Source organism: Amaranthus tricolor, chromosome 11 (assembly GCF_026212465.1).
Source record: "Amaranthus tricolor cultivar Red isolate AtriRed21 chromosome 11, ASM2621246v1, whole genome shotgun sequence".
NCBI lineage: Eukaryota > Viridiplantae > Streptophyta > Magnoliopsida > Caryophyllales > Amaranthaceae > Amaranthus > Amaranthus tricolor.
This window is the reverse complement of record NC_080057.1, coordinates 19786586-19800124: the sequence shown is the minus strand read 5'-3', so window position 1 is coordinate 19800124 and position 13539 is coordinate 19786586. Positions and strand designations below refer to the sequence as shown.

At 35.6% G+C, this 13539-nt stretch overlaps 1 protein-coding gene across 1 annotated transcript; it reads right to left on the bottom strand.

Moving 5' to 3' along the window:
- Nucleotides 1-715: 715 nt before the first annotated feature.
- LOC130826819 (lysine-specific demethylase REF6) lies at nt 716-9881 on the bottom strand. Its single transcript, XM_057692409.1, has 7 exons — nt 8739-9881; nt 6711-6789; nt 6508-6575; nt 6272-6422; nt 4649-5283; nt 2860-3552; nt 716-2665 (listed from the first exon to the last, which is right to left on the bottom strand). Exons 1-7 carry the CDS (start codon nt 9604-9606, stop codon nt 939-941), a joined length of 4221 nt encoding a protein of 1406 aa, XP_057548392.1. The 5' UTR covers nt 9607-9881; the 3' UTR covers nt 716-938.
- Nucleotides 9882-13539: the final 3658 nt, after the last annotated feature.

Below are 13539 nucleotides of genomic sequence, written 5' to 3'. Positions count from 1 at the left end.
ATCTTTGGACAAAGTACTCTATCATTATTTTTTTTTTTTTTTTTTTTAATTCTTAAATGAACATTTGATGTTATTTTTTATGAGCTCATCTTATTATACACTATGTCGTAATAGAATAAACTTATATAATTAATTTATTTTTAAATTGATAATTTTAAAATTATAACTAATCACTTTAATACAGTAATATACAAATATCAACCCAATAGAGAGCTATGGTCTCATTCGTGTGGTTTAAGAATATGATTTTTTATTATATAATAAAATAATACTCAACAACTAATATACATAATTGCAAGTAAAACTAAAAGGCGAAACACCAACATAATTACAAAGTCAAACATAACCTAAATCTATTATATGAGTATATAGTGTAAAATCATAAATGTGCTCTTGAAATGAGTAAATATAAAATTATCCCTAAAAGTATCACAATGTATTATTACAATTACAAATCTGGATTGTCCAACAGAATTCATACTTGTAACCACACAGATCCAATGGCAGGAGGAAAACACTTGATTGAGAAACTCCCATTAGTCAAAGCATCTATGATTTTATATCACATAATAAAATAATGGATCCCCAAGGAATTTCTTGATTGAACTGCAAGAATGGGTCCAATGAAGACCCCATCTCACATTACAGATACAACTAATCTTACCAACTCCCTGACTCTCCCAGTCTATGTTATTTGAAAAATCGGATGCTGATATGTGTAAAAGTGTCAGATACATCTAAATATTCAATTTTATGCATCTAAATGCCATACCAATGTCCGAGCATCAAGGATCAGACACGGATACGTGAAGCAAAATGAAGAGTCCAAGTAACATCCCAATTAAACAAAAAATTTGAACCAAGACCTAAGGTCAATCAATAGAAACAAATTCCTTGACAAGAAATGTTAAGTTTTGTTTACATCCCAACTAAATTAATCATTTTCTAGTCTTCTTTGCCGAGTGACCCGTCTTACGTTTATGACGGCTGAAATCTGACACAAACCGGAATGTCTGGCCACAATCTAGCTCGGTGCAGACATAAGGACGGGCACCCGTGTGGACTCGAATGTGTTCAGTGCGTGCCCACGCCCACTTGAAAGTCATGCGGCATCCCTTCCAAGGACACTTCAATGGACGGTCATCCATGTGAACACGCCGATGCTGCACTAGATACTTGTGTGAGAAGAACTTCTTACCACACCCTTTGACGGGGCATATGTTCCGTTTATGAGAGGCCAACTCTTGCTTCGAACCAAAGCTCATGGAGCAACCCTCAATATCACAAGTAAATTCATCATCCTCGTCTTCTTCTTTGTCTACGTTTGCGTCTGTAGAGAAAGACGGATTCTTCCTGGCTGGACCCTTCATTGCTGGACCTCTCGATACGGGTAGCCTCATCTTTGGACCTTTTCTTGCAGGTGTTATATTCATAGTGACATGAGCAGCCTTCTTTCCTTTGGAATTCGGTACTTGCTTCTTCACTGCAGGTTTATTTTCCCTCTTCTTTAACGTGGGCCTCGAGATTCTTTTCCTCAGACGAGTACTTGGCCCACCATCAACCTCCTCATCTTCAGTCGCTGGCTCATATTGTTCATGGACCGAGAGTCGTCTCTGAGACGCCGCATAACTCCTTACATTTCTCTCATGCTCCTCTGGCTCGGATTCATCAGACCGCAATCCTTCGGAGTCACCATCCAAACCCTCCTGGGGTTTTACCTTCTGAGTAGATTTCACCTCCGCCTTGAATTTTCTACTACTATTTCTCGGTCCACGTTGATGCGACATATCATTGGGTGAATCCTCATCAGAATAACCTTCAATGGCTGCAGCACTACGATGGCCTTTCGGTCCTTTCAGAGCTCGTCTAGCTCCTCGCTTCGAAGCTCTAGCGCTTTTCAAAGGTTCCTGATGCAAACTAATGTCGTCCTGTGAATCCTCGGAGATGCTATCTTGGACTTCTTCATGGTGTTTTACTCTCTTAATAGACCTGCATTGTGCTTTTGATTTCCTCACACTTCTCCTTGTTTCAAACTCAGGTTTATCGTCCACGGAATCTTCTGGTTCGGAATTTGCAAACCCGGATGCTTCAAATTTCATTTTCTTGACCGTCTTGCTCTCTGACATTGGTTTCTTCCTCTTATTGGTCTTCCGTTTCATATAGGATGTTTGAGCTTTCGGGATAGCTTCCGATTTTCTCACAACTTTCTCATTTGATTTCAAACAAGGATTGACGATTCTGTCATCTTCATCGTGATCTCTATGCAACAACATCGGATGAACCTGATTCGACATCCAGACTTTGCCGCACCATTTACCAGCCATCACCAACTTTTTCTGTCTACCGAATCCTTTACCGTGAACCTTAGCTTCCGAAGACGATATTGACGGAGTACTGCAGCCAAAAGCACTGTATATGACAGAATTGTAAGGCATCTGCTTGTTGTAGAGAGGCGAGCGGCTGAGTATTGCACTGTAAAAGAGATTGATACCGAGCTTTACAGCCCAGTCCCCGTTTTTTGGAGTGGCCTCCTCACTCTGCAATGCCATATGAATCCGCTCCTCATCGTCTTTTGTGGCCTCGGAAAACGCAATATCTTTCCAAACATAATTCATTTCCAACTCTTCCGCTACTTTCTTCGCTTCAACTTCTACATTCGGATAGTCTAACGACAGACGACAAATATATTAAAACCCATGTGATAAAGAGAACAAACATAGAAAAAATCAAGCTAATACGAAAAATAAAAAGACATGGAAGAAATCATCATTAAGCCCTGCGTCAGCACATTCACCTAGTAAAACATAAAAATGACGGTCCAACAAAACTATGATTTAGCGTATAAAACTCGACACACACCTGGATGACAAAGGAGTAATATATGCACTCCGCCGATTGGTCTGAGTTGTTTCTCAACCTCAACAGCATGCTCAAGACAAAAAACATGCATCCTTGAAGAATCTTCATCATATCTACGAGCATAAGAAAGCTGCGGCTTGCTCACCAGATCATCATGATCATCGGCAATAGGTGAATAATTTTGCTCTGAAGTCAACGTATCTTCCTCCGCAAATTTGGCAGAGCAGTTGTGAGTCTCATACTCATTATCGCCGCTATTCGATCTTCTATGGCCACAGTCCTCATAAATATCAAACCTTTGGGGAAAATCCTCATCGACACACTCCGATCGAGAAGAAATCTGGCTTCGTCCCCTTTCTACACCACTATCATAGCCTTGCTCGAAATTTGGTGATGCAGTATCATCTTGGTGAATTCTATTATCCCATGAACCATCTCCGGACAGATTACCCTCAGAAACAACAGGACTATTGGGCTGAACATCATCTTCATCAGAGTCGGAAGAATTTCCATATGTCAAAGCCAATAGGCCGAGAGCAGATGATTCTACCTTATTTTCAGTAAATAAAGCATCTTTTACAATTGCGGTATTTGACTTCATCTCCGAGGTGTTATCCATGCTGTGAGCTTGGTAATTACCCGAATGGACAGAGAAATCATACAAGCTGTCAAGAGCATTTTTTTCCAAGGATCCTACAATTCAAATAGTACCCAAGTCACAATGTTTCTTAGATACTAAAAAGAAGGTCATTAGTATTGATTCAATCCATTATATAAGTCATTCATCAGTAAATATTATTACCAAACTACATTTAGAGGATTGCAGAAGTCGTTTTACTGTACATCCAATCCATCAGAAAAATCCATGCAGATCCCCCCTCCAGCCCTCCCACCGGGCCGCCCCTGATTTTCCCCTCTATCCCTTATAAACCTAACAAAGTAAGGACATATCAAACTACACAAGTACTCAATCACATTTGCCAAACAGAAGGAACCAATTCACATGCTGGCTCTTGTTAGACAATATTCTTTCTTAACACCCCCCATCCCACCCCCACCACCGGCCCCATCCCACCCCACTCCCACATACACAATGAGAAAGGACCTCTAGCACATTACCCCTGACACAACAAAATTAGAGTACCATTAATCATAAGACAATCCATTGGTCAATGGACCTCAACCCATGAGTCATCATCCAACAAGTTATCGGATAGATTCTAGTTTTATGCAGACTAAGCACATATTTAAACAGAGGAATAAAACTAACTTCCTTATCTCCATCTTGTGAAGTAATTTTAGTACTTCCTCCGTTCTGAATACTTGCTACTTACGGTTACTAACACTATTCATCATTCAAGTTTATTTTACATATCAAGGCTAACGTGTAAGAAAAAAATATGGTCAAGTAGAATTTTGTTTGAGTCGCCTAATCGCATACTTTTAAATATAAAGTTTTTATAATTTTTAGATGAGCATAGTTCAATATATAAATAATCAAAATAACACATTGAGTTGAGTAAAAAATCAAATGTAGCAAGTATAATCAAACGGAGAAAGTACTAAAAATAACAATGCTAAGTGGAAATCGCTTTGATACATAAATCAAAATCATATTATTCTCCTTAGAACACTTTCGTCAGCTAGGTCTATAATAATGATAAACAACTCTAATAGAAGATCCACAATAGACAACATAAAAGAGAAATTAACGAGAACGAGGAGCGCTTGTCTGCAAATGTATCTTCAATCTACAAAACTAGCTAAAAGAATATGCAAAAAAACATACCCGAAAAAGAATCTGGCTCTGTAGTATTTGCTTCACCGTCAGCAGCCTCCATTACTTGACTTGATACTCCAGAAGCAGCAACCCAATCATTTAAGGAATTACAATCTGCTGACATCAGGTACTGAGCGGCTGATTCGGTAGGTTGAACAATGGCAACACATGCAAAAGTCCAAATCCCACATTTGACACATGAAAACAGTCCGCGTTCTAATAATCCATCTCCAGCTGCACTTCTCCCCTTTTCATTTTCCGAGTCTTGGATATTATGCGGCGAAGTGGACAGAGAGCCACCAGGCTTAGTTTTGGTAGAATATAAGGTATTCCGTTGGTTACCGTCTCTAGCTAACATAATGTCATCAGAAGCTTTTATAGATTCTTCGGAACTGTATAAGCTAAAAGGCAACCCGGGTTTCACTTTATACTTGGATCCAACACGCAAATTGGACCAAACAAATTTTTCAGATGAATTGTGAGGGAGAAGTACCACTTCGGATCCTTGTCCAAGAGTGTGAAAAAGCTCGTTATTCTGCATTACGTCTTGCACAAACATCTGTTTAACCAGCATTTCACCTTCACCCTTCTTTTTATCTTTTAAGCGAGAACTTCGAGGTTCAGTTTTAATCCCCATTGGCACCCTAGCACCAAAAAAAAGGGGCCGATTGAGACATCACTTGAATTTGAGGTAAAAGTTAGCCAATATAGATCACTAAATGATACTATTAACAACGCAATACAAGGCAATGATCAGACTGAGAACTGCCCAAAACTGTTTATAAGACATATAATGACTAAGAAATAACTTTGTGCAATGACAAATGAAGATCAGAGGGAAACAACAGAGACGAGTGAACTAATCAAATGCGATGATTAGTGTTTCATACATAGGCGCATCCACATCTTACCCGGCCCCCCTTGCCCAAAATGCGTTTCTTTGTAATTTTGGCTTTGGCCCCCCTTACTAATATAATATAATTTAAAGAGTGCATAAATATAACAAAAAACTACTATAGTTTAATGGTTGGGGTAACATTTCTGTAATATAAGGTTAAGGGATCAAACCCAAATTTGAAACATTATTTTTAATAGACTAATAAATTTATATTATAATGCCATTACTCTTATCTTTTATAATTTCACATTCATCCTTTTTGGTGTGTATTTATATTTTTGCTATCTTAATTTTAATAATGTTTTTTTAGACTTAGTAGGCAAATATATGGAATCGAAAACACTTATTTTTTTTCAAATGGCGTAATTATAGAGAAGCTTCAACTTCATTTGTTAGAAATAATTTTTGCTATGATTCAAGTTCATTTTAGTCTATATGTAAAATTTTCATAGTTGAACTAGTTTTTATATAATAAATAATTTGCTAGTATATCGACAATTTGGCCCCCCTAACTCAAAATCCTGGTTTCGCCCCTAGTTTCATATACTAAAAAAGATTGCATGGTAATAGGCAAAAGGTAACTAGCTTGCGGCAAGAAAAAGAAACAGCCAAAAAGTGCAATAACTGATTTACTTGCACATTCATTTTTACTAAGTCCATTTAATAATGAAAATAAGCACGTGGTTCTGGCAGCGTAATTGAACAGCATGTCTATCAAGAGAGAGAACGGATACCTTGAACATATTGCCAAAGCAAGATCGTACAGCAACTGAAAGTGAGAAACCATTGGAGGATAGTTTATTGAGGCTCTACGAATAGCAGCATCTTTTGCAAATCTCAGCCATTCGGGGGTGGCAATATTTGATGCTTCTCCACAGTTGAACCCTGAATCAAAATATTCAGCTTAAATCAACTACACGATAATTTGAAGTGTAGAGGAAAAATAAACAAGATAAGAAAGAGAATTTACCGTGACTGAAGCCAGAATGGTAAGCTCTTGGGAATGTAACGACAAACTCCCCGGCGTTTTGTACTAACCTGATCAAGAGTAAAAGAAAATGTAAATAGGACTGATTATATTCAGGGGAAACCTGAAGAGAAAACCTTTAATTGACGTAAAAATGTCAGCCTAACAATTAGCCAATACAAAAAAAATTCCAGGGCAATTGTCACCTGCAACAGGGAACCCCTGCATTAACAAGTACTTCAGGGGACATCACAGTAGTTTTCTCACCGAGTGTTGCAAAGGTAACTGTTGCATAAGACAAATAACATATCAGATCTTTCTGACCCCTTAAATCAATTTTTGTTCACCAATTAAAAGAACAAATAAAAAGATTTGCACATAAGAGGCTAATCTAAAACCAGCGCGTTTCAGAGTAAAAAGTAGAGATATAACTAAACATTACATGTACAATACTGCACAAGTGTCGCATGATTCGCTAATCGTCTCAAGAGTCCGAATCGAAAAAGCGAATTATGGTCGGTTTTAGGCTATTTTTGAACTATTTTGAGCGAATTGCGAATTCAAAAGTCGAACTAACTAGCAAATTATGTTTCACTAATACTGCAAGTACATATCAAAACATTTTTGATCAGTGATACCAAAAGAATACATGGTTCCATGAGATGGAATACATTAACATGATAGAAACAATTTAATTTTGACAGAGGACTTTAACTTTTCTACAGGAAAATTTCAGCATAGAACTCAGGAAAGGCAACTAAAATCATCTCCAGCCCAGACTAATCTTTACAAGTTGGTGAAGCATCAAATAGCCTCTCACGAAAATGTTGTCTTGATGATGATGGTGTACATGTAGAAATAAACTACAATTGGGACAGTTTTATATTTATCGCTCGACTTCTATATCCCTGTTTAGTTATGGAGGAACCTTACATAAGGTCAAGAAATTTTCTCATCCATAATGAGTCTCACCCCTGCATACAGAAGGAATTTGAAGCAAAATGAAGAGGGCAATATTTACATAAAAGACAGTTGGATTTTCCTAGCATAGACATCATTTCCACTGCAAATTTTCTTTGCAAATTTATTCCATACACATGTTTACAATCATTCCATCAACCAATTATGGATAATTAGAGATAACTCCAGACATTTTAGATTCCCAAGATCCATACAAGACCATTGTTGTCGTTGTGTCGGATTGAATATCTCCTTTATACTCCATATGTGCAGAATAGGACTCTTCTACTGTTCCCACTATCATTCAATTGCATACAAATGGCATTTGTAATAATAGCAATGTCAAAACCTTAATCCTCTTAACAAATCAACACAATAAAAACATCGCTAATAAAGGTTACTTCATTTGGCCCTATCTAATATAATTACCAACCAAAGACAATCAATTCTAATAATCCTATACATATATTATTCTCTTTCACTCATCCCTATCAATCGTCATACTCTACTTGTCAATTCCAATTATCTGATTCATCAATGGCTCTTAAAAGTTTCAACCTCTCACTTTTGTATGTAGTGCATTTTCAGTCTTCTTTACACATGACAAAACTAACATAAATATAATGGAAATATTTCTAAAAGCCAATGATATCTAGTTTCTACAAAAGGAAAGTTAACAAATATAGTTCCTTATCGATGATCTATGAAATAAGACACTACTATAATAGAGAAACTACAATACAAGGATTATAATAGAGAGCCAGAAAAACCTCACGAACATACCATAGAAGTGAAAAGCAAGTAATTATGGTCTCCTACCACTTTCTCCTACAAAGTGTACAACACAAAATTTTACAATGGTTCCATCAACATAACCAGCTTAATCAAGTGCTAAAACCACCCAAGAAAAACTTACCTTCACACCATTTCAAAGATGGTAATGCTATCAAAAAGATGCAAAACTAAATCCTCACACAACCAATTTCTAGTGGAAAAACTCCAAAATCACAAATTCACAACCATTACCCCTTTACAAACATTTCAAAACAATGCAAAGACAGAGCAAACAGGGAAAGCATATATTCTACCATAAACAAAGTTCAAGGTATCCCATCATGAAGCCTTAACTAAAATACCATACAAATGCCTCCAAGTAATCTAAAGATAGCAATACAAAAACTTCAGAAATTATAATATGAAACTTCCATTACCAACATGAAGATCAAATGTAGTATTAAATGCCAACTGAGTAAGACATGAAAAAATTGACTCACCTAGATGATTAATCTCTTCACCAAAACCATAAACTCTGATTACCTCCTCAAATGCGGCGGCTGCATCTTTTGGGACACCATACCATGTCTTACCAGCACCATAATGCAAAAAATTCAAGCTATGCAAGTCATGATCTTCAACATGCCAAGCAAACCAACTAAACAGCATAGCAACATAAACCATAGGAGAAGTAACACCAGGAATCTCTTCCTTCATAAACCTTAACAAAGACCCATTAGCCCTTGCAACACCCCTCATATTCCAAGCAGTATCCCCAACATTTCCTGCAACAACAACAACAGAATCCCCTGTTCTTTTATCTTTCAAGGGCACAAAAGCAGAGCCAGGCATGTCGTTTGCATACTCAACTGAAAAGGGTCTATCCCCATTTGCTTTCCAATAAAGGGTTTCAATTTCCAATGCAGAAAGTGCCTTCTTTGAGCATTTTTTCAAGTAATTTTTCTCAAAGTTCTTAGCTTTAGCTTCAAATTGTTGGAGGGTATAATACTCACCACTCTGCCAAACTGATTTCTGAATGGGTCTTTGTTTTCTTGGACAAAACCCTATTTGTTGCTGTCTAGTAGTAAATGTAGGTTGTGATTTAGGGTTTTGACTATTTGAAGAAGACAATGATAAAGACTGATTAAAATTAGATACTACTGATTTTTTCGATGGAGGAGGTACAGGAGGGACTATCTTACAAATCCCATATTTGGAAGCTTCTTTTTCAATCTTATATATGTAGGAAATTGGATCTTGAAACTCTTGAATTGTTGGGTAATATTCTGGTGCTAAAGGTAGGGTTTTCAGCCATGGAAAAACTTCTGGGTTTGTATGCTCTGCTGCAATAAATGAAGAAGAACCCATTATTAAAACAAAATTGGGAAAAAAAATGAGATTCTATTTAGTGGGCTTCCTCCATTAAAGAGAGAGAAAAAATGGGTAGTGATCAGATTTGGGTATGTTCTTCAACAAAGAATAAAAGAGGTGGTTAATTTCCCTTTATTTTTATAATTTGCTCTGCCTCTTCTTCTCTGTATTTTAACAGAGGAGAGAGAAAGGGAGAAATGGAAAGGGGAAAACAGGGGAATGGTAAAGAGTGGATGACTTGAGTTGAGTGGGTTTTATTCGAGTTGTGGTTTTGTGGGGAAGGGGGGAACTTTGCATTAGACATCTTTTTTTTTATTGGATTTAGTAGTATAATACTTTTTTTCTAAAATAATGCTCCAATAACAAAATCTCTTATTTTGATAATAATAAATTTAAATTCTCATTATAAGTTATATTATTCTTAAGTTAGATTTTTATTGGACCCAAAATAGATTTTGCATTCGATCGAAAATTAGTGGCTTATAATTTAATATTTCTCATTATGATCTGAAATGATCATACCTAATTATACTAATTACTATAGAAACATTGTGTCAAATCAGTTTGAAACCTCAACCCAATCATTTTGACTCGTTTCCTTAATTTTGTTGATCATTTTAGCTTTATGTCATGATTTTTAATTGGTCCGAGCTCAACTAAATATGGATCAGATTAGATCAAAACTTATAAAAACATAATACGATCTTTACATAGATCGGATCCTTTCAACTCGGCCCGATCTAGCCAGTTTTCATTTAAGCATTTAAAAAATAATTGATGTAGGTTGGATTCTTAAAACAAATACACCCATATACGGGCCTTCTCGGAATCGGGTATTGTGTTGTTGGTTATGCCATGCTTGTATTCAAGTAAAGCTTCTTTGTCGATGGATGACAACATTTTTTAAATTTTGTGTGGAATAGATTGGATAATATAATGAGGATGTAAATTAGGGTATGGACAATGTTTCTTTTTTGATTCATTAGGTGTAATAGTCTGTGATAAAATGTGAAGGCCCATTTACAACCCTCTTGTAAAGTAGGCTCCTATTAAATTTCGACCCGTTTAAGGTCCGCCCGTCTAAATTCAGTAAAATAAAGAGTCGGATTCAGGTGTCCGATGGTCCGCCTACCCGTTGCACAGGTTTAGTTGGGTTGATTCGTGCCCGAATTCAACATGATATATACCCGAATGCAATCCACAATTAACTCAATCAAAATAACCTGATCTGAAACTTGCTTAATTAATCGTTCACGTATAATATATTTTTTGTTGTTTCAGAGAGATGATAAACCAAATATCTTTATCAAGGTAAAACTGCATTGACAATTTCAACAAGTTATGAAAAACAAACCATGCACTGATTTTTTGTAATCAATATTAAGAAAATTAATGTCCTTTATTTTGATCGGGCCAAAGATTTTTAAATTTTTGATTTCAGATTATAATGACTATAGGCAGAGACACACATGTGCCTATGAAATTATTGGACCCCAATTCACTTTTTTAGCTCTTAAAAATGAGGTATTTCTGTCATGCATATATAATAAAATAAAAAAATAAAATAAGGTTATAGCATTAAACTCACTCAACATTTTGATAACTAGAAAAAGCATCTAAAATTAAAAGTAGCATATAGTTATAAAGACATTTATCAATCAAATTGAATGAGTATAAATGTATAATTAGGTTATATCTATTCATAAATTGTTGTGAGAGACAATCTCTTTGAGAGATCGTTTCTAAATTGATCGACCCATTATATTTATAAAAAATAGAAAATATTGTGTAACTACATGCTTACTCAGTAGGGTTAGGATATCTCAAGTAGGCTTTTAAGATACGTCAATAGGGTAAGTAGATTTTTTTATCATGCTAAATTTATCAAGTAGGTGTTTTTAATAGCCTGATTCTTGTAAACCTTAAAAATTTATTAGGTATACCTTAATACAGCCATCTGACATACCTCAAATAGAGCTGTGCATGGGCGGGCTACCCGCCAGGCTCGGTCCGCCCGGCTCGAAAAACAGGCGGGCATGGACAGCGTTTTTTAAAAAAAATTTAAGTTTGGACGGGTAGTCCCGCCCGCCAAGATAAATGGGCGGGTAGCGACACTAAAAAAATACCCGCGGGTATACCCGCCCGCCCGCTTAGTTTAATATATATTAAATTTTTAATAATCAATTATATTAAGTTACCCAAAAGAAAAAAAAATAAAAAAATAAAAAAATAAAAAAGGAAGCAAGGAACCGCCTCTTTTAATGTTTTAAGTTACCCTAAAATTTTTAATGTTTTAGGCATTATAATGAAGAAAAAGTGATGGTTAAGGATGAATTGAAAAAAGCTCCTGGTAGAAGAAGATGAAGAGGAGGATGAAGATGACGATTGTGTTACCATTGATCAAGTTTTTTGAAACTTTTTATGTATTCTTATATACATGTAATTCGAGTATTTTGAGACCTTTTATGTATTTGGAGTATTTTGGACAATGTATTGTATTTTAATTATTATCAAAACCCAACTTTATATTTTGTATTATATTTTTGATATTTATGTAATAAATACCCGCCTACCCGCGGGTCCCGCCCGCTTTAAAAATGGGCGGGTAGTGACAAAAAATTATGCCCTCAAATGCGGGCGCAGTTTTGTACATTTGTGCCCGCAGGTAGATTTTATAGCAAATACCCGGTCCGCTACCCGCCCATGAACAGGTCTAACCTCAAACAACTACTTGATATACCTCAAATACTTATTTTACATACCCAAATGCATGCTTAGTATACCTAAAACACCCACTTGACAACCCCAAATACTTGCTTGGTTTATCTTAAATATCTACTTAGTATATCTCAAATCCATACCTCACATATCTCAAACACCAACTGGGTATACCCTAAATACCTAATTGGTATATTTCAAATATCTACTTGGTATACCTCAAACACTTATTTGACAATCCCAAATACCTACTTTATATACCCCAAATAAATGCTTAGTATATCTGAAACCCTTGATATATCTCAAACCATTATTTGATAACCTCAAATACCTACTAGTGTATCTCAATATTCGTACTTGATATACCTCAAATACCTACTTTACATGCACAAACTCATACTTAATATATCTAAAACACCTGCTTGATAACCCCTTTGCTTGGTGTACCCTAAATACATAATTAATATATCTCAAATCCCTACCTGACATACCTCAAACACCTATAGGGTATACCCTAAATACCTAATTAGTATATTCCAAGTACCTACTTGGTATACCTCAAACACCTATTTGATAACTCCAAATACCTACTTGATATACCCTAAATACATGCTTGGTATATCTCAAACACCTACTTGATTTCTTCTAACCCACCCATACATGAAAACCCCAAATACCTACTAGCATACCTTAAATTTCTACTTGATATACCTCAAATACCTATGTGATATATATCAAATCCGTACTTGGTATACCATAAATCATTAACTGGTATACCTTAAATCTCCACCATAGTGATGTTTAAAAGATAATTAATTAGCATTTTTTTTAATTGATCAATTTTTGTGGTTGGGCCACTAGAAAGTCGTCTCTCAAGAGAGTTATTGGTGTCTCTTATATGTCAGTTTGTCGGGTAGCTTATGGTCTACAAACAAATATAAATTACCACTTTCAAAAAAAAAAACATAAATTTTCAGCTCAAATTTAAAACTTTTAATCTAACAATAAAGATTTGACATTTATAAACTTTATGTGTGTGTGTGCAGAATTAAAAATCGCATACACAACTAAAACTTTTTTTTTGAAATACCAACAATAAAGGTTCATCATAACATATTAAACTTGTTTCTTCTTAGAAGATTCAATGACTATAAACAATACAAGATTAATCAACACAAAACCCTAAAATAACGAAATTCAATAAAAAAAAAA